Raw genomic sequence first — 20,274 nt, 5'->3', positions numbered from 1 at the left:
ATGGATCCACTGGCTTCGGCGTCTTCAATGAATACTCAACCGCCTTTCGGAAACTTCAGGAATCTTGTTCCGTTTATGTTGCTGAGCTAGCAGCAATTAACTTCGCATTGGGGATGATTTCCGATATGCCCATAGACCATTACTTCATCTTCTCGGATAGTCTCAGTTCGATTGAGGCTATTCGGTCGATGAAACAAGGTAGGCACTCATCTTATTTCCTTTCAAAGGTAAGGGAGCAGATGAGTTTGCTGGTCGAAAGATCATATATGATTACCTTTGTATGGGTCCCCTCACGTTGCTCAATCCCAGGCAATGAGAGGGCAGACTCTCTCGCAAAGGTGGGCGCACAACAAGGCGAGATTTATGATAGAAGAATTTCACATGTTGAATTTTTCCCACTAGTACGTCAGAGTTCTCTTTTAAGTTGGCAAAACGATTGGACAAGTAATTCTCTTGGACGGTGGTTACATTCCATTATTCCAAATGTTTCTTCGAGAGCGTGGTTCAAAGGTCTGGATGTAAGTCGGGGATTCATTCGAGTGATGTCAAGACTTATGTCCAACCACTACTCGCTAGACGCACATCTCTATAGAATAAACCTCGTTGACAGCAATATATGTAGGTGCAGAACCGGTTATGATGACATCGATCACGCAGTTTGGTATTGCCCGGGTAATGACGCCTCCAGAGCACGACTATTGGATACCCTAGTGGCCCGAGGTAGACAACCCTTCCGTGAAGTAAGAGATGTATTGGGAACACGTGATCTTCCCTACATGCAAGCGATCTACGAATTCCTTTGTTTGTCTGATGTTAGAGTTTGATGTGGCTATCCCCTCCTTTCCAAACAATTTCCCGCCATTGTGTCCCAGTCTTATTATCCTCCTGTTCCTGTGCTACTTGCCCCTGCCCAGTCAGGATTTGGTCAACCGTCCGAGAGTAGTATCTGAAGGAGGCTTCAGAAACCAGTCTCCTACCTAGATCCTTCCAATTGAAATTGTTATCCATTTACCTCGAGCCCGCCACGAGTAATTGGTACCCAATACTAACCTAGTAATACTGCTATTTAAAATGTAAATCAAACATTACTGATTTTGGCTCCGCAAAGTGTCACACACGACTGAGCCTAGTAAATAAACGAACTAGTTAAAAAAAAGCTGATGTATGAAATAATGATGTAATAGCAAATAGCAGATACAATATTACATCAATGGATGTAATTTTGTTCGCAAAATCGATGTACATCGTACAATGTGAAATTACACAACCGATGGATTGACCTGGTTGCAGCAGTTTCGATGTAATATTCAACGACTTTTTTTGCTGTGTACTTATGCTGAGTAGCTTTCGCGACAAACTACTGAATACGGTAGTAATAGCAACAACAATACGAAACTAACGATTTTTAATTGGCTCACTACTTGACTAGCCTATTGGAATTTATACTAGAATGGGGTACGTTAATCGTTTGCTTGGGACCAATACACTAATAAAATTCCACACATTTTTATTGACGAATTTCCATGTGAAATTCCACATGATTTTCATGTGACCACACATAAACAGAATCCACCCAGAAGCACACATGAAATTTATGAGCCAAATGAATAGTATGTGTGGTTACACATGGCTTTTATGTGTACACATATTAAGTATGTGCCCGACACATAAATATCATTTGTTGATCACATTGCAAAAATTAATGTGTGGGACACATAAAAACAATCTTTGAAATTTTATCAGTGTAGGCTAGTCAAGTAGTGAACCAATTTAAAATCGTTAGTTTCGTATTGATTGTTGGTTTTACTGAACAGTCCATCAAACGAAATTCCAAAATTGCTAATCTCACCAGTAAGTCAACTTGCTTGTGTCATCCTCCTCTGTTTCACCTCGCGTACTTTATCTCGGAAATCTCTGTGTGATAACAGAAAACCGAGGGGCATCTACCCGACTTGAAAATGTGTATTTTTTTTATTTTTTTTTTTCGTATTTATGTATTTTTAAGTTTTGTGTATTTTTGTATTAAAGCCTAGTATACAGATCGAAGCGAAACGAAATTTGAAGCACGCGAAAAATCATGAAATTTCGCTAGCGAAAAAGGTTGTGAAAAAATGTTTGTGGAACATTTTCCAGTTTCCTTTTTTCACAGTTTACAGTTCATGTGAAACGAAATCGATCAGTTTACACCTCCGGTGAAGTGAAAATCTGACAGATACACTCTCCCGAAACGTCAACTTTTCGCTTAGCTGCTGTTTTTTTCGCGAGCGCTGCATGCGCGAAAAAAAAATAAACGTAAGCGAAAAAGATGCGATCCACAAAATTAGATTTCGCTGGATCGTATCTGTTTAAGCCTAGTATACAGATCGAAGCGAAACGAAATTTGAAGCACGCGAAAAATCATGAAATTTCGCTAGCGAAAAAGGTTGTGAAAAAATGTTTGTGGAACATTTTCCAGTTTCCTTTTTTCGCAGTTTACAGTTCATGCGAAACGAAATCGATCAGTTTACACCTCCGGTGAAGTGAAAATCTGACAAATACGCTCTCTCGAAACGTCAACTTTTCGCTTAGCTGCTGTTCTTTTCGCGAGCGCTGCATGCGCGAAAAAAAAATAAACGTAAGCGAAAAAGATGCGATCCACAACATTAGATTTCGCTGGATCGTATCTGTTTACAGTTCAAAGCGAAGCGAAATATTTGCCAATTGCGTTTTTCACGCAGGTGAAAAATGCAGTATTTTGTATGAGATTTTCGCTTCGCTTCGATCTCTATACAGGCCTTTACAGTTCAAAGCGAAGCGAAATATTTACCAATTGCGTTTTTCACGCAGGTGAAAAATGTAGTATTTTGTATGAGATTTTCGTTTCGCTTCGATCTCTATACAGGCCTTAAGGTGTATTAAATTCATTATGAAATGTATTTTTCGTGTACAAAGTATTTTCGATGTATTTTTGTGTATTTTTATTAGGGTATATTAGTTTCAGTGTGTACGCATTTACGTATTTTTTGTGTATTTTCCGATGTGTGTATTTACAATTAAGCTGATTTATGAAGTTGATCACCCCTCCCAGAAAGCCCTCGAGAAAACCTTTGTGAAAATCAAGGTGAAAATAAATGAAACATCTGGAAGCCAATGCAGGAGTGCTGAAACTGCCACGAAGTTGGACAGTTTATGCACTCCTGAATCAACTTCCAGATATTTCCTCGGATATTTCACTGATTTTGAAGCAAAAACATTCACTAACATTGCCTGTTATAGCTCCAAACATAGACACGCAATCTGCACACCAAGAAAACCACCATCCGGCCGAACCACCAGGATGCGATAAACATGTTAACCCTGTGTTAACCTCGTCTCTAAATAAAAATAGTAAAAAAAATATCAATTTAATCCTACCCATCGTATGGAACCAAAACAAATCTTTAATTACCTGTAAATAAACATTTTTGGTGAATTTACTGACTTATTCATCAAAATGCTGAAATAAAAATACTGAAAAACTCAGAAAAAATTAAGGTAAACAAATAAATTACTGACAGTCAGCAATTATTTTACTATTACTGGGTTGTAAACTATTGTAAACAAAAGTTGTAAGGCCCTTTACACGCGAACCTCGATGCGAACCGAAGTACGCCGTTCGCTCATCTGGTTGCAGCTATCATTCAAAAAGGCGATTTTTATGTTTCGATTTGAATTGGGTTCTTTAAGGGTATTGAGGTAAATGCATATACGTAATCTGCATTAAAAATGGAACCCAAACCCAAAATTTCATCAATTTTGGTACACTGGAACTATTTTAAATAAGTACGATTACGTTTGCAAAAATCACCTTATTAGCGCCCCTCGGTGTCACTTTGTATGGGAGCGAGCTGTCAGTTTGTTAGTTTAGTGTCAAACAGTGAAGTTATTATTTTGCTTTAAATCTTGATTTAAAAATCGAGATGAAAGTGTGTGGATTCGAAAAAAATATCGCTGTGCTCCAAAAACGAAGCTTTTTCAGATGATGTATAAAAAACTATACATTTTTCAAAATTAAAGAACCCAATTGTCTGAGGTTTCATTCGAACAGAGGACGATGGTTTGGTACAGTGTAGGTTTTATTCCAGTTTTTTTTGGTTAGCATTTGAAACCTTTGAAACACTCTTGGCAACACTGCTGACAACTGAGTAACAGTGACTCACTTTCTGAGCTGGTTTCTATGGTGACATAGATTTTTTTTTCTGATTATCATTTCGTGCCATCTGATTGAAATCTGATTTGAAAAAAATGTAAAATTTAATAATTACAATCATCAAAGTACAGTTCTTATTCAAATTATGGATTCTGTAACCTATTATTACAGATCCCTATCCGCAATGGCCGAGGTAAACCATCGCACGTTCAATGTTCAGCACTCTTCCGGTTCAGACGAACTTTCTTGCACTTCGGAGGATAACAAACGGCGCATCCGGAAAATGATAGAGGTGACTCGTTCGACGCGGTACACGACGTTCGTGGAAGGTGATGATGGAACGAACGATCCAAGTTTGGTCCCAAGTAGGGTTGGTGGCAATCGGAAGGACTTTCTCACAACCAGTATGGCCGTGATGGATTCAAGCCTGGGAAACCTACAGGAAGCAATCGGTGACGATAAGTATCAATTCGCTGCCAAGTGCCACTATAAGGCTGATCAGTTTATGGAGCGTCTGCAAAAAATTGATGAGAATGTGGGGGAATGTGCCAAAACGGTGGAAAAGCACCAGCACCTAAAGGCCAAGGTGCTTGTCAGAAGGGGACAGATCAAGGAAAAGCTCCAGGATGTAATGGAGGTCAGTCGGAAGAAACGTGCGAATCGAGAGAAGATTCTGATGAGCCTCATGAAGAAGATGTGCTGAGGTAAGTTTTAGTCTTACAGTAGGTAGTCAAAAGGTGGGTTATTATCTTCAGTTTTTTGGTTAACTGTCGAGTAACACTGAGTTCATTCGTGACGTCACGCTGCAGAACCTAACTGGCAGTTTATTCTCATATGAATTTCTGCTTTGTTTATTAGGTACTGCAGCGTGACGTCACGAATGAACTCAGTGTTAAACGGCTGAACCTTTTTGACAGTTCAGTGGTACTGTTTACAAGCACTTAGTCGTTTTTTCGAAAAAAAAAATTCTAAGATTTCCGAATTTTAACTTGAAAATTGTCGAGGAACAGCGCGTTGCAAGGATTTTGCTCGTGAACATTGCAGAAATGTGGTTTACATCTCACTGCAGTCTGAAAAATTATCGAGAAAATCCACCCAAGAAAAAATCGGCTAAGTCCACGTAAACAGTACCACTAAACTGTCATCAGATTGAGGTTAACCCCGACGGTGCAAAACCTAATTAGGTTTTGCACCGTCGGGGTTAACCTCAATCTGATGACAGTTTAGTGGTACTGTTTACGTGGACTTAGTCGATTTTTTCTTGGGTAGATTTTCTGGATCATTTTTCAGATTGCAGTGAGCTGTAAACCACACTTTTGCAATGTCCACGAGCAACATCCTTTCACCACGCATTTCCTCAACAATTTTCAAGTTAAAATTCGGAAATTTTAAAATATATTTTTTCGAAAAAACGACTAAGTCCTTGTAAACAGTACCACTGAACTGTCAAAAAGGTTCAGCCGTTTAACACTGAGTTCATTTGTGACGTCACGCTGCAGAACCTACACGGAGAAAAAATACTACCCAAAATTTGAGTTCTTCTTACTTAATATTGACTTCAGCCTCTCACTTGCACTCGTTATTGTTGTCAAAAAAGGAACAAGAGATTCGACCCAACGATATAGTTCAGCCCAATAAGCTACTTTTGAGTAAATTGCATATTCTCAAATTTGCGTGAATTAAACTTAATTTTGGGTAGAATATACTTAAGAGTAGGTAATTTTTTTTGCTGGTGTTAAGGTTCAAGACACAGTCAATCAATTGGGATTCTTCTTGTTTTTGAAATCTTCTTCAATCATCATCATTAATATACACATACATTCACACACAAGCCATCCGAAAATTTAAAGCAAGTATTTCATGATTTTACATCGTATATTTTCTGGGTAAAACACTATCACTGCATTTACTTACTTGTGTTCTTCATAGCATTCCACAATTTCACGTAATCGTATACACTAAATTTATTAAAACTGGAAGTCAAATCTCTTGGTGAACAAAACAAAACACTAAGAAAATCACTTCGTTTCCACTTCTTTGCTAGCGAACGTAGAAGAATCATTAGATCAAGCGTTGCCAGATGTATTACCTCTAGCATTGAATATAATTTTTTTTAAACATGCCAATACGAAGTTTAACCCAATAACTTAGATGAGTGGATGTTTTTAATGGCGAATAAATATCAAAAACTGAATGAATAAAAATAAAAGGTCCTTTTTTGGAACTTAAACGTTCCAATTACAAAGGTAAACAAAGATTGAATTAAACACAAACAGGGGAGATGGCAGCATTGCATGTAGCATGTTATTTGCTTTCCCGCTCAGGGGTGTAAACGAAATGTCATACACCGTAGTCTGGCAGTGTGAATGTTTTGTCTACGACATTCTTATACACGTGCATGTGTGACGTCACATTTGCTGTTGTATTGATAAGTAAAAGAATAAAAGAGACGGCAGATTTTGCTCACCATACCAGTTGATATATACGATTCATTGACTGTTTTGGCACGGCGACGCACGCTACCAACGAATTTTACCAATACTTTTAGAAAGTGATGATTTAGGATTACAAGAAGAAGAAGAAGCAAAAGAAAATCGAGTGATGGTTAGTTGCCTCTTAAATGGAAACTACTATATGCGATTTACTCAAATTTGGGTTATTGGGCTGAACCCCGGAATTGAGGGAAAAGTACTTAATTTTGGGTTGTTTTTCATCATGGAATCTTCTTTCGCGCACATAAAAAGAACAGAAAAACTTGGCAGGAATGGGTGACGGTTTCGCCACAAACGAAGTTACAGACGACTAACTGGCGAAGAAACCCATTAAAATAATGTGGTTCACTGTAATAGAATTTTCTTGGAAGCTTGTGCCATCATCCACCAGATGGGTTAGTTTTTTTGTTTTGATTTGAACAAAGTTGATTTTGTGTACAATGATTCTTTAACAGTGTGCAAAGAGTGCGTATCATAGAGATTGCTGACGTTTGTCGTACGTAGTGTGCGTCACGTATACGTATACGCAAAATGTTTTCATCGGGAAAAAAAAACTTCATAGCGGAAAATTTTCCCGATGAATACAAATCACTTACACAATCATACTTTAGTAATCTCTATTTTGTGCATTTGTATTTTTTATGCATTTCAGTTTTGAGTAGAGTGAACACGCTAACTTGAAAGTACTCATTAATGAGTAAAAAAAGACCCATTTTGAAGAAAAGTGGCTTAACTCATTAATGATTAAACAATTTTACCCATTAATGAGTATCTGTTACCCATTAATGATTAACAATTACTCATTAATGGGTAACAGATACTCATTAATGGGTAAAAAATTTACTCATTTAATGAGTTAAGCCACTTTTCTTCAAAATGGGCTACTTTCATTAATGGGTACTTTCAAGTTAGCGTGAAAGCAGCTGGGTGGCATGCCGCCATGTTATTGAAACCAACATCTGAAACGTCACAATTCCAGTGTGAACTGCAAAAATGGCGTGACTGAATTGTCTTATTTTTATCAAATGAAATTATTTTCCCTTTTATGCCATATAAATGGTTGACTTCGTGGTAGAAAATCAGAAAATAATATTTTATGAGTCCTAAGTTTATTTTTCGCAAAATGTAAGCAAAAATATTAAGAATATCCATAATATCAGTCACGCCTTTTTTGAAATTCTGGATTGAATCTTCTATTTGTTTACAAATTATGAGCTGTCAGTGGGGCCCACAATTCTCGCGTCACTTTTCAAATAGACCAATGTAACAAATGTAAACAAATCGAGCTAAGCGATACAAACTATTGCTCTTCTATCATTGTATGTGATACAAAAACATCCATCCAAATTTACTTTCATTTATTTAAGATAATCATTGATCAAAAATTGTCCAATGTACAGTTTGAAATGATGGGTATATGACTGTTACTTCGGTCATTCGGACTGCCTTACATGATTGGTGCTCATTTTCCAAAGGCGGGGCCAATCTAAAGTTAGGTACTATACTCTGAAATCTGTGAAAGAGAATCTAGTATCATGTAGACAAAACGTCCAATGTAACACTCATTGATTATGTCATTGAGAAAAATCGTCCAATGTAACATGTCCGATGTACAACTCGACTTGTCAAAACGTCCTATGTGGTTTTTTCTATGTTGTAGCATGAAATTCAAAGTAAAATTGTGATTTTACCGTTTCTTTTGATTTTTCAAAGTTATAAGACACTGACTACATTAAAAATAGTATTGCAAAATGTATAGTTTTTAAACAGTAAAAATAATAATCTGTCGAACTTTAACTTCGATTTTCTCAAAATGGTGGATATGTTACATTGGTCTATTTGAAAAGTGACGCGAGAATTCGCGGGCCCGCAGCGATGTTAGCTCTTTTCAAGGCAAGGCAAACAAGATAGGGATGCCACCTAGCTGAGTGAAAGAGATAGAACCAAAACATTCTAGTACATTCGGTGAAAATGCTAGTTCAATCCAGTAGTAGTGTTGCCATGTGGTTCAATCCAGTAGTGGTGGTGTTGCCATGTGGTACACTGAAAAATTACAATAGCAGGTTAGTCACCAAAGTTTTCGAGCCGCTCCGTCTCCCGCATAAACGCGAACCATAAATTGACCTTACCTAAAATGGTTAAAAATTGTTTATAATCCCTGCTAAACTTTAACTGAAATGGTTATGGAACTTTACATGAACGTTTAATGATAAAGTTTCAACCTTATGTATTATGGTTTTTTGGAACTGGACCTTACAAATAACGGGTTGTTAAGAACCATTACCGTTCCAAATTCTTGTTTTCTCCATACATTTTCGGAAAGAGAACTATATTAGAACCTTTTAACTTATGGTTTGAGAACTTTAATGGTAATGGTTATGATAGTCAGTAAGGTCCACGAATGGTTTTGAAACATCGATCAACTTTATGTGGAATATATCGCGAATTGGTTGCCTGTAATTTACTGATTACCAATTCACGATATATTCCACGTAAAGTTGAGCGATAATACAAAACCATTAATGGACCTTACTGACTACCATAACCATTACCATTAATGTTCTCAAATCATAAGCAAAAACGTTCTTATAAAGTTCTCTTTCTGAAAACGTATGGAGAAAACAAGAATTTGGAATGGTAATGGTTCTTAACAACCCATTATTTGTAAGGTCCAGTTCCAAAAAACGATAATACATAAGGTTGAAACTTTATCATTAAACGTTCATGTAAAGTTCCATAACCATTTCAGTTAAAGTTTAGCAGGGATTATAAACAATTTTTAACCATTTTAGGTAAGGTCAATTTATGGTTCGCGTTTATGCGGGCTGTCACTTCGTTTGTGGTTTCGCGGTCGGTTGTTGTTTTACGTGAATCCGATGTTGTTGATCTCATTTTGAGTGTTAATGTCGGAATTAAATAGTTAAATAGGCGATAAGTGATAGTTTTCCACCTAGGAATGCATAGGACGCTGAAGTTTTTGAGAAAATCAGTGCTTTCCGATCATAATTCGTGTACTTTTCTTCAGTTCGATTTACGATCCGCCATGTTTTTTTTTTCGTTTGGTTGCGCAGTGCCTTTATCGCATAGGGATAATGTGTGGTAATGTGTGTGAGCGTCGATGTCGCAAATGCACACATTATTGAATGATCAGAGTTTTTTTTTTGAGGACTGAAGGCAAGCATCAGAAGATTTTGCGCTATCTGCGTGGTTCGATTTTTTCTCCCGGACCAGAAATTTGTGGCATCGCGAGTGAAAACTTTAAATTTCAGTTTATTTACGCGGTGATGACAACGGCGCTGATCTATTGTTAGGGTTTTGCAATGTTCATTGCTTTTGTGCACGGAGTGACTTGAAAAAAAAGCGAAGAAAAGTGATAGGTTGTTGTGTGGTTGGAGTCGCTGGAGAAGGAATTGTTTAGAGATGACTAGAGAAAAATATGCGTGGAAGCATCGGGAATACGCTCCCGGGTGAAGTGATTTGGTGAGTACGTTCCAGTTGAAGATTGTTGACAAGTGTATTTGTGGTGATGCAAATTATGGTTTAGATGACGCATGGCTTCAAACATTTTGTGTATTCAAATAAAACATATTACATAATAAATACGCACAGGGCATCGTCTGCTGACCATTGCCGCGGGTATATCGTGGGAGTCCCAGGTACCCGGTTCAAGCTTTAGTTGGCGGCGGTGGCTCTTCTTGACCTTCTATCCCCTGAGTAGTTAGTGCGAATAAGGGCGTCTATGTGATGTTTTGCTGTACCTGTTGTGGACATCTAGTGCATCCTGTTCCCTTAACTTGTTGAGGACACCCTGTCTTGCCTCAAAAGTTATCCTTTTTGAAGTACTAGTTTTCACAACATAAAGGGCACCATTACGGAGCATGAGATTTGATCAAGTTATTCGCAGTTCTACTTGTCCAACGCCCCCGGCTGGGTGAGGGATAGAAGATGAGACACACATAAAAAGAATAGAAAAACTTCTTAATGGATCAAGGGGTTTTCCTTTATTCGAAAATATAAGAAAAGGAAATAATTAATTCTTTGGATATACGATAAAGAAGGGAATATTCCCTTCTTTTAATATACGAAAGAGAACATAATTAATTCGTTAAATATATGATAAAGAAGGGAATATTCCCTTCTTTGAAAATATAACAAAATGAAATAATTAATTCTTTAGATAAACGATTAAGAAGGGAATATTCCCTTCTTTTAATATATACAAGAGAACATAATTAATTCGTTAAATATATATGATAAAGAAGGGAATATTCCCTTCTTTGAAAATATAACAAAAGGAAATAATTAATTCTTTGGATATACGATAAAGAAGGGAATATTCCCTTCTTTTAATTTATAAGGAAAATATATAATCAATAAATCCTTTAAATTTGTCGAAACTCTTAACGGAATCCCTTTATGAAGAGCTTTGAGTGGGTTGGTTTATTTCCTTTAAATTCCGTTGCTTATCTTTTGACAGATACGCGTATTTCTTCTACTACTTGCAAACCTCATCAGTGCCAAGTACTAAGTGGTGTTGAGTACTTGGCACTGATGAAGTCTGCAACACTGCAAGTAGTAGACGAAATACGCGTATCTGTCAAAAGATAAGCAATTATAACGGAATTTAAAGGAAATAAACCAACCCACTCAAAGCTCTTCATATAATCAATAGTTTTTCGCAAGGGATTCGGGGTAATGCCCATTCGGGATAATAACGTGTGGAATAATGTTATAAATTTGTTATCGGTAGTTCAACGTTTCATGCACTGATTTTTTAATCCATCACGGGAAATTCTTCAACTCAGGTCGAACAATAATTCTTCGATAAGGTTTAACAGTTTCCGACTGGTTGAATTGGATTGCATAAGACCCTTTGACTTTTTAAATGATGAACGAAGTGCTCGAAAACTTGAAGGTTGTCATTTTCTAAAGAGCTATAAAATGGTTTGGAATTGATAAATACATAGTTCCATAAAAGTAATAAATAAAATATGTAGGGGAATTCACGTATTCTCGGCAACCTAAGCAGCGACCTTCTTTCTATAGCCTTTTTATCTAAGGAACGCACACATATGCAGTATTGGCACAAACGAAGTGACAGACGACTAACTGGCGAAGAAATCCATTAAAATAATGTGGTTCACTGTAATAGAATTTTCTTGGAAGCTTGTGCCATCATCCACCAGATGGGTTAGTTTTTTTTGTTTTGATTTGAACAAAGTTGATTTTGTGTATAATGATTCTTTGACAGTGTGCAAAGAGAGTATCATCATACACGGTAATTCTAGAATACTCCTTTTATGACTATGTTTTACACATTTTCGAGAATACGGTTTATACGTCAAAAAATGTTTAGATTTTAGTTATAAATGAAGAGTACTTTTTATGCATTTCCGAGTATGTCAACGACGAACAAAAATGTGTAAAAAGTAGTCCCCGCTGAGAAAAGAAAATTTATGCCGCGACGTGCCGCCATTTTCAAAACAGCTTTCATTGGAAAAGCAGCGTTTGAATTCAGTTCCCGGTCCCGGATTATTTCTGCGGTGGGTCAGCGGAAAAAGGGAGGAATTGTCCACTTTGGAACAGGACGTATTCACGACACTGGCAGGTAATTAAAGCATTTACTTTTATTGTTAACCAAATACAAATTTATAATCGAATAAAAAAGGACATCGAGTATTCATTACGTGTTAAATTTAATTTTCATCTAAATGTAGATCATGTCTGCGGATGCCTCCGAATCATGGGACAACTGTCCAGAAAAGGCGTTAAAAAACCGCCAAATGTGATGCCATTGGGAGTCGAGGAGGAGTTGGCAGCACCGCTGATTCGATGGATTGGTGTAAGTGTTTTGACGATTGATGCGAATAAAATCTAGAAAGGATTTATTCCATTTAATTAAATAAATAAATAAATAAATATTACTGTTCAAATTCTTATGCATTTTCATTCAATATTTGAAACGAACTTGAAATACAAAATTTGTTTTATCGTAGGTATATTTTTTTTTCAATGTAAAAACTATGCATTTATCTATGCATGTGGGAGTATAAATTACGCATTTATACTTTGTTCGGGGTGTCAAAACTACGCATTTTTAAGTTTACTATGTGGTGTAAAAAGTATGCAGATTCTGACGTACATTCAATTTACGCAAAAGAGAGTAAAAACAGTATACTCCTTTATTGGGTAGTCCCATTTTCCAAAGAAAGAGCGTACTTTATAGTCATAAGAGAGTTTGTTGTGATTACCGTGTAATAGAGGTAACTCTAAGACAACTGGGTCCCGAAGAAAATCATTATTATTTTTGGCTCACTCAGTACCAGAACAACGGTCCCAAGCAGTCCCACGCTTTTTCACTCACCCCTGCATGTTCTGCATGAATCCACACACCCCTGATGTTATCTGTCAAACTTTCATAGCGAATCAAAACAAACATAGTGTAGTAATAGAATTTCAACTAGAATAGGGTACGTTAATCGTTTGCTTGGGACCAATAGGCTACTAAAGTGGTGAGCCAATTTAAAATCGTTAGTTTCGTATTGATTGTTGGTATCATTTTGTCATTTTTTTATGCATTTCAGTTTTGAGTAGAGTGAAAGAGATAGAAACAAAACATTCTAATACATTTGGTGAAAATGCTAGTACAATCCAGTAGCAGTGTTGCCATGTGGTACAATCCAGTAGTAGTGGTGTTGCCATGAGGTACACTGAAAAACTGAAATAGCAGGTTAGTCACCAAAGTTTTCGAGCCGCTCCGTCTGTCACTTCGTTTGTGGTATTGGTTTGTTTACAATCTCTTGCTGCCAGCTGCTCTAACAATTTCAGTCGAAAGAATTGTCAAAAACTGTTTTGAAACGCTTTTACAAAGCTCCAATCTTCTCTAGTGAGAGCGAGTATTGTCGGCAACCAGTTTTTCTTCGGCAACCGTTCCATTTGAACTGCATGTAAATCTGCTGTTCTATTATCGGCAACTCGAAATCAGCTACAATTTGTAGTGCGTGCGTTTCATTTCAAGAAAAGCTTGCTAGATTGCTTTTTCTCAGTGGTAAAAATATAGTCAAATTGAAGCTGAAAGCATAAAGAATCGTTTGCATGCATTCAGCGAAGCGTTTTCGTAAGAAAATCTAGTGAAAATAGTGTTTCATTTTGGGTTGCCGAAAATAGTCTGGCATGCCGAAGCCGTCATTTCCCCTATATAAAGCTATTCTGTAATATAAAAGTGAAATATAATATCAAATAACCAAAAAAAGTGATAAATTACTGATTTCATCATCTTTTCTGGGGAATGATGCATTCTGGGGAATGATGCATTCTGGGGAATGGAATTCTAGGGAATGGTTTTCTGGGGAATGTTATAGAATCTACAAAACCATCTATGAACCTTACTGACTACCATAACCATTACCATTAAAATTCTCAAACCATAAGTAAATAGGTTCTAACACAGACAAACAGACATAACACTTGCAAGTTGTTCATCGAACAAGCATTTAACGGACAATTTAAAAGTATCGTGGTTGGTAGTACCGCCACCTATGGCAATTCTCTTGCGTTTGAAGTTTACACACTACCGCCATCTGTTCAGCGTAGTGCCCACCACAGTGTATTCAACAGATGGCGGTAATGTTTTAGCGACGATGTTTTACAGTGAGAAATATTCAATGTGTTATGTCTGTTTGTCTGTGGTTCTAATATAGTCCTCTTTCCGAAAATGTATGGCGAAAACAACTATTTTGAATGGTAATGGTTACTATGTTGATTAGATTTGAAATTTGTATCTTTCGCATTTCTTATTGTAACCCTAAAGTGAAGCTTAAGATTTGTTTTTCTATTTTCAGTTCCTTCCTACAAACATCACTCTGAGTCCACTCATGCAGAAAAGACTAATTTTGTGCCCTATAAACCATATATAACACTTGACTGAATAAACATTATAAATAAAAATCCATTGATTTTGTTTTCGTAATGTCCAAATAAAAATGAAAGGAAGCGTCATTATTCAAATGAAGCACAGGAATTGTCTGGTTGTGTTAGAAAGGTAAATATCCAGTGTTACGGAGACGATGAAGTCGTTCGGACCTCTTAAAGGCAAACTCGTATGTTTGTTTGTTTAGAGTTAGCTTGTAGCTGTAAATTTATTAGTTTTTAGTTTCAACGCATGTTTTTAGCACATTTTAGGTTACTTACAATTTTAATCCACTTCGTAAACAATTATTCGTCTGTCGTAACAATAGTTTATGCTTATTCGTTGAGTTCTTGTAAATGATATGTTTCAATTAATATTATGTGTTTATTTTAAAGCAAAGTGTACTTACAATTATATTTATAATTAACAAATGTATAGTCCAACTTTTAACAATTACTAATTTTTAAGGTGTTGTATGTTCTGTGTTGATCTTGGTAGTAACTTAACAATGATAAAGAAAGTGATAACTGACAACTCAAGCTAACGACTTCTCACTTGACGTTGTCCGGTGACGTTATCATTTAACCGTTAGTTCTACAGGGTATCGTCAGCGTTTGCTGTTGACGGGGGGTCTGGTACCGTTGCGCACATCCAGGGAGCTAGAAGAAGAATAATTCATAACTGATGATTTTTTATACTGTTGCTTGCTTATTGACCTTTCTGACGTTTATAACACGCATACTTGCGTAATACTATTTTCAAGTTCGAAGTTTGTCATCTTCACTTTCGCTTCAGCCAAAAATGTTGGTTTGTTATTGTTATCCTTGTGGACCATCAATACTCGTGCGCATAGAATGGACTATAGGCAGGGTTGTCTATACTCAACCTGGTCTATACAAGGTGTGGAATTGTAGGCCTGAATGTATTGGTGCACTTCGTTTTTTATTCGGCTTTCATTCCGCTTCGCACGATTCGTTTCCTTCGTTCACTCAATCACCCTTGTAGTGACGTCATAACGTTTGATTCGATCGGCGCTTGCATAGGAAATTTAACATGGATTTTATAATGTATGTATGCTACCAAAATTTATGAATGGTCTGCTACTAAATGTTAAGATAATGTATTGATTACTGAATTATCACACCATGAAAAAGCAGCCTGTTTGTGAGTTTTTGCCTGTTTTCAAGTAAGGAGTTATCTAAAAAAAACCAAATCGCCAGCTGATATTTTCCAGCGACTTTACAAAAGAATACAAGCAAGCAAAATCATCATGCAAAAATAGCTAGGATTTGTTTTCCTTCTTATTTTGCAAAATAGCTTTCGAGTGTTATGACGTCGTCACCATCGTCTCCCACAAAGTTTACATTTTTCCCTCTACCAACACATACGTCAGGGCTAGATCTTTACACCTTGTATAGACCAGGTTGGTCTATACTCACTTCCTATAAAATAATGTTTCTCGAAATTATGAAATCATTAGATCTTATAATAATATTTTGTATTTATCTTGTATGTTACAGTAAGCCCATTAACGCCTGGAAGACCACCGAAGCCGAACCCTCAGGTCCGAACCAGTGCTGTTAATTTTCATATCATTCGATTGAAGATGAACCAATACAACCATTCAATCAATTCTGAATTTTCACATGACCATAATTTGAAGATCCCCTTTCTCATTCCAAGCTCATCGCCACTGTCAATTGAGTCACTCACTATCATTTGATATACGACAGTGGAGTATGGAAGAAACCCAGCATAATGGTCCCGAACAGACAAGTCGACTCGATGTCGAATTAATGTAAGGCAAATTTAAGTTCGATGTTGACCCAATGTCGTGTTGTCGGGTTAATTTTGGGTTTATGTCGAGTCAACATTGGGTTGGGGTTTAGTAGAAGTCAGGTTGGTGTCGGGTTGGCTTAGCTTGTTCGCCGGAATGTCGACCAGAGCTCCGTTTATGTGTAGGTTACACTCAATTGAATGATATCAAGCGATTCTCAAATGAGAATGATTCATCCAAATGACTAAGCAACTGATATCACCCATTCGAAGGAGGTCCCTTTGATAGCGAATAGCTACTTTTCTCGTTTTTATCAAAAAATGTTCAATTGATTTTAAAAATTTTTTATGAATAATTTCAATGGAATTCCACCCAATGTTTCTATGGAGACTCATTTTATCAAATGTTAAGAAATTTAATTGGAATTATGAGAAAAGAAAATCTCTCGAAATTTCTGGGAGACTAAATTATGCCAATTTTTGGTAATTATTATTAATAGCTTGAGGGAATTGTGGAATCGGAGAGTGATTTTTAAGAGATACCAGGGATAATTCTAAGATCTCTTAGAATGTTACTGAAACAGTTTGAATATTATCAAGATTATTTTAGGAGAATCCAGAAAAGAAATATGATGGAATTCTAGGATGATTCAAATGGAACTCTGAAAAAAAGGACGAAGATATCCAGTGAAGAGTTCCAACTAAATTCAGATTGATATGGGACCCAGTAGAAACCTAAATTCCAGAATTTAGAATAATTTCAAAACCAGGAGACTTCAAATATGACGCTTTTAGACTTAAATTTTAGTTATTTAATCAATTTTTTCTTTGGCATAAAATTATTCGTAATAGTCATGCGTATAGTAGAGTTACCCGTATTTTAGCTAAACTATTGGTGAGTACCACGATGTGAGGCTTTGATTCCCACTTCAGCCAGGTGAATTTTGCTTTAAAATAAAATTGCCTACTGGTCAACTGGGTGTTGTGTGTTGTATTATGTCAAGAATTAAATTATAAGTCTGATCAACCTCAGGGTAATGTTAAAATTGTTCAGAGCAAATAAAGTCCTTAATATATATTCCGCGCAACGCTGGTATTGAGAGCCCAAGCGAGATAGCAGTCTATTAAGGGGAGGTTTACTTGGATTTGGCTGAAAAACAGTTGAACTTTGGAATTTTTTTTCAGGAGAATGAAAAGACATACGAATTTCCGGTTTCGATAATTATATTTGTCCACTATTCCTGAATACTTGGAAATTTTTTGAAGGTAAAAAAACAAAATGGCGGCTCGCGTGGAGGAGTGTCAGTCAGGTTTTGCTGCAGAACTTCGAGTGCACACCCTCTGGTGGTGAACTGAAATGAAATTTTTTTTATTGTGGTATTTTTTATATTCCCTATATTCCCTATGGCTTATACCTAACTAGAACGAAATCCGACAAAAATTGACCAAATTATGGACATTTGAAAATTTAGTGCTTTTTTACCCCTTTTTTTCTCACTTTGACCTTGCTTAAAAAATAGTAACTAACATTTTTTTTTATTTTAGGTATAAGCCATACAAAAAATAGTATCCTTCAAAGCGCAATTTTCCGATTGTAAATCGGATCATTTGTTCAAGCCCTATGCTCTAAGTTGTTATAAAAAATATATTTTCGAGAAAAACGCGTTTAAAGTTTTTGTAGCGTCCCTCAGCGCGCATGACAAAGGTTCACTCAAAGCGCCATAACTCGCTAAATATGTTTCGGATCGTAAAATCCTTTTGGCCACATATTCTACACACTTGTAGCTTTCATTTTATGCAAAAAAATCAATTTTTTTGAAAAAATCCAAGTTAAGGGGGACTACAATAAATTCTCGGCAAAAATAGACCGATCGCCAATTGGTCTCGAAAACCGACCAGGTCAGGGACATTAAAAATAGATTTAGATTGATTACAATCCCCCTTATTCTGCGAGTCACGTGACTCTCTCTCACCGGTGAGGTGACAATTGTCACCTCGTGTGAGGTGACTCTCCATGCAAATCAAATGGAGAGTCACCTCACACGAGGTGACTATTGCCACCTCACCGGTGAGAGAGAGTCACGTGACTCGCAGAATAGGGGGAATATGTGAATAAAGGGTGATACGGTCAAAATTTGGTCAATATCAACTTGACGTATTTCTTTCAATTTTGCATTTAAAAAACCTGAACACCCCTCATTTTGAAGGTGTGTGTGTGTAGAATGTTGCTCCTATTTTGATTTTGGAATTCACTCTTCAGTTGTCAAAATGCTGTCCAAGCAAGAAGAGCAGCGTATCAAAATTTTGCTCGCGCATCGCGAAAATCCGAGCTACTCGCACGCAAAGTTGGCAAAATCGCTAAAAGTTGCCAAATCAACCGTTACAAATGTAATTAAAGTGTTTGGGAAACGTTTGTCGACAGCCAGGAAGTCTGGATCGGGGGGAAATCGAAAACCGGAAGCCGCTGAGACGACAAAGAGAGTTGCCGGTAGTTTCAAGCGAAACCCTAACCTCTCTCTCCAAGATGCCGCAAATAAGCTGGGTGTATCGTCTACAACCGTGCATCGAGCCAAAAAACGAGCCGGACTATCGACTTACAAGAAGGTAGTGACTCCAAATCGCGATGATAAACAAAATACGACGGCCAAAGCGCGATCCCGGAGGCTGTACACGACGATGCTGACGAAGTTTGACTGCGTGGTAATGGACGACGAAACCTACGTCAAAGCCGACTACAAGCAGCTTCCGGGAGCTTATACGGCAAAAGGAAGGGGAAAGGATGCAGATGTTTTCAAGCACATGAAACTGTCAAAGTTCGCAAAGAAATATCTGGTTTGGCAAGCCATCTGTACCTGTGGCTTGAAAAGCAGCATTTTCATAGCTTCCGGGACTGTCAACCAAGAAATTTACGTGAAAGAGTGTTTGAATAAACGTCTGCTGCCTTTCCTGAAGAAACACGGTTGTTCCGTACTGTTTTGGCCGGATTTGGCATCTTGCCATTACGGTAAAAAGGTCATGGAGTGGTACGCCGCCAACAACGTGCAGGTGGTTCCCAAGGACAAGAACCCTCTCAACACGCCAGAGCTCCGCCCAATTGAGAAATACTGGGCTATTGTCAAGCGGAACCTAAAGAAGACCAAAAAAACTGCTAAGGGCGAGCAGCAGTTCAAGGCAAACTGGCTTTCTGCGGCGAAGAAGGTGGACAAGGTGGCTGTACAAAATCTGATGGCAGGGGTCAAGCGTAAGGCCTGGCAATTCGGATTTGGAAAAGCGGAAGCCTAACTGAATATTTTTCCTGAATTTTATACTAATTGAACTTGAAAAAGAAATTTAATTTGATTTTTTAAATAAACGATTTCACCGATTTACACGCGTTTTCCCTTGACCAAATTTTGACCGTATCACCCTTTACTTAACGGCCATCCAAATCCAGTCCGCTTTGAGAAGCGTCCGAGAACAGTTGTGTGTTTTTGCTCCGCTGCGTGCTTTTTTTTAGAGCTCGGGCTATCTTTGTGCTGCCGTGTAGTTTTTCGGTGCTCGCATTTGAATAGTTTTGTGTCCCGGACGCGATAACTCGATTTAGAATGATTTGTGCTGATGTTTCCCCCCTGTTGCTTTGGTGCCTGGAATGCTCTTGCTCCCTTTGTTGACGGTGTGACTCGACCGCGCTGATCTATTATTAGGTTTTTGCGGTGTGCATTGCTTTTGTGCACAGAGTGACATGAAGAAGAAAAGTGATATTTATTTATTGTGTGGTTGGATTCGCTGGAGGAGGAATTGTTTAAAAATGACTAGAGAAAATTAAGCACCGAGAATGCGCTCGCGGATATATTGATTTGGTGAGTACGTTCCAGTTGAAGATTGTTCTCTCTAAATATCCCTTTTTGAATACATTTAATTTATCAAACATTATTATATGCTGGGTTTGG

The 20,274-nt window shown here is 37.3% G+C and overlaps 1 protein-coding gene across 1 annotated transcript; it reads left to right on the top strand.

Moving 5' to 3' along the window:
- Nucleotides 1-4,175: 4,175 nt before the first annotated feature.
- Nucleotides 4,176-14,566, top strand: LOC135706589 (uncharacterized). Its single transcript, XM_065228242.1, has 3 exons — nt 4,176-4,265; nt 4,340-4,872; nt 14,502-14,566. Exon 2 carries the CDS (start codon nt 4,353-4,355, stop codon nt 4,869-4,871), a length of 519 nt encoding a protein of 172 aa, XP_065084314.1. The 5' UTR covers nt 4,176-4,265; nt 4,340-4,352; the 3' UTR covers nt 4,872; nt 14,502-14,566.
- The last annotated feature ends 5,708 nt before the right edge of the window (nt 14,567-20,274 follow it).

Source organism: Ochlerotatus camptorhynchus, unplaced genomic scaffold (genome assembly GCF_037179485.1).
Source record: "Ochlerotatus camptorhynchus isolate MF236.1 unplaced genomic scaffold, CSIRO-AGI_Acam_v1.1 ptg000284l, whole genome shotgun sequence".
In the NCBI taxonomy this organism is placed as follows: domain Eukaryota; kingdom Metazoa; phylum Arthropoda; class Insecta; order Diptera; family Culicidae; genus Ochlerotatus; species Ochlerotatus camptorhynchus.
The sequence above is the reverse complement of the archived record's forward strand: the minus strand, read 5'-3'. Positions and strand labels throughout refer to the sequence as shown.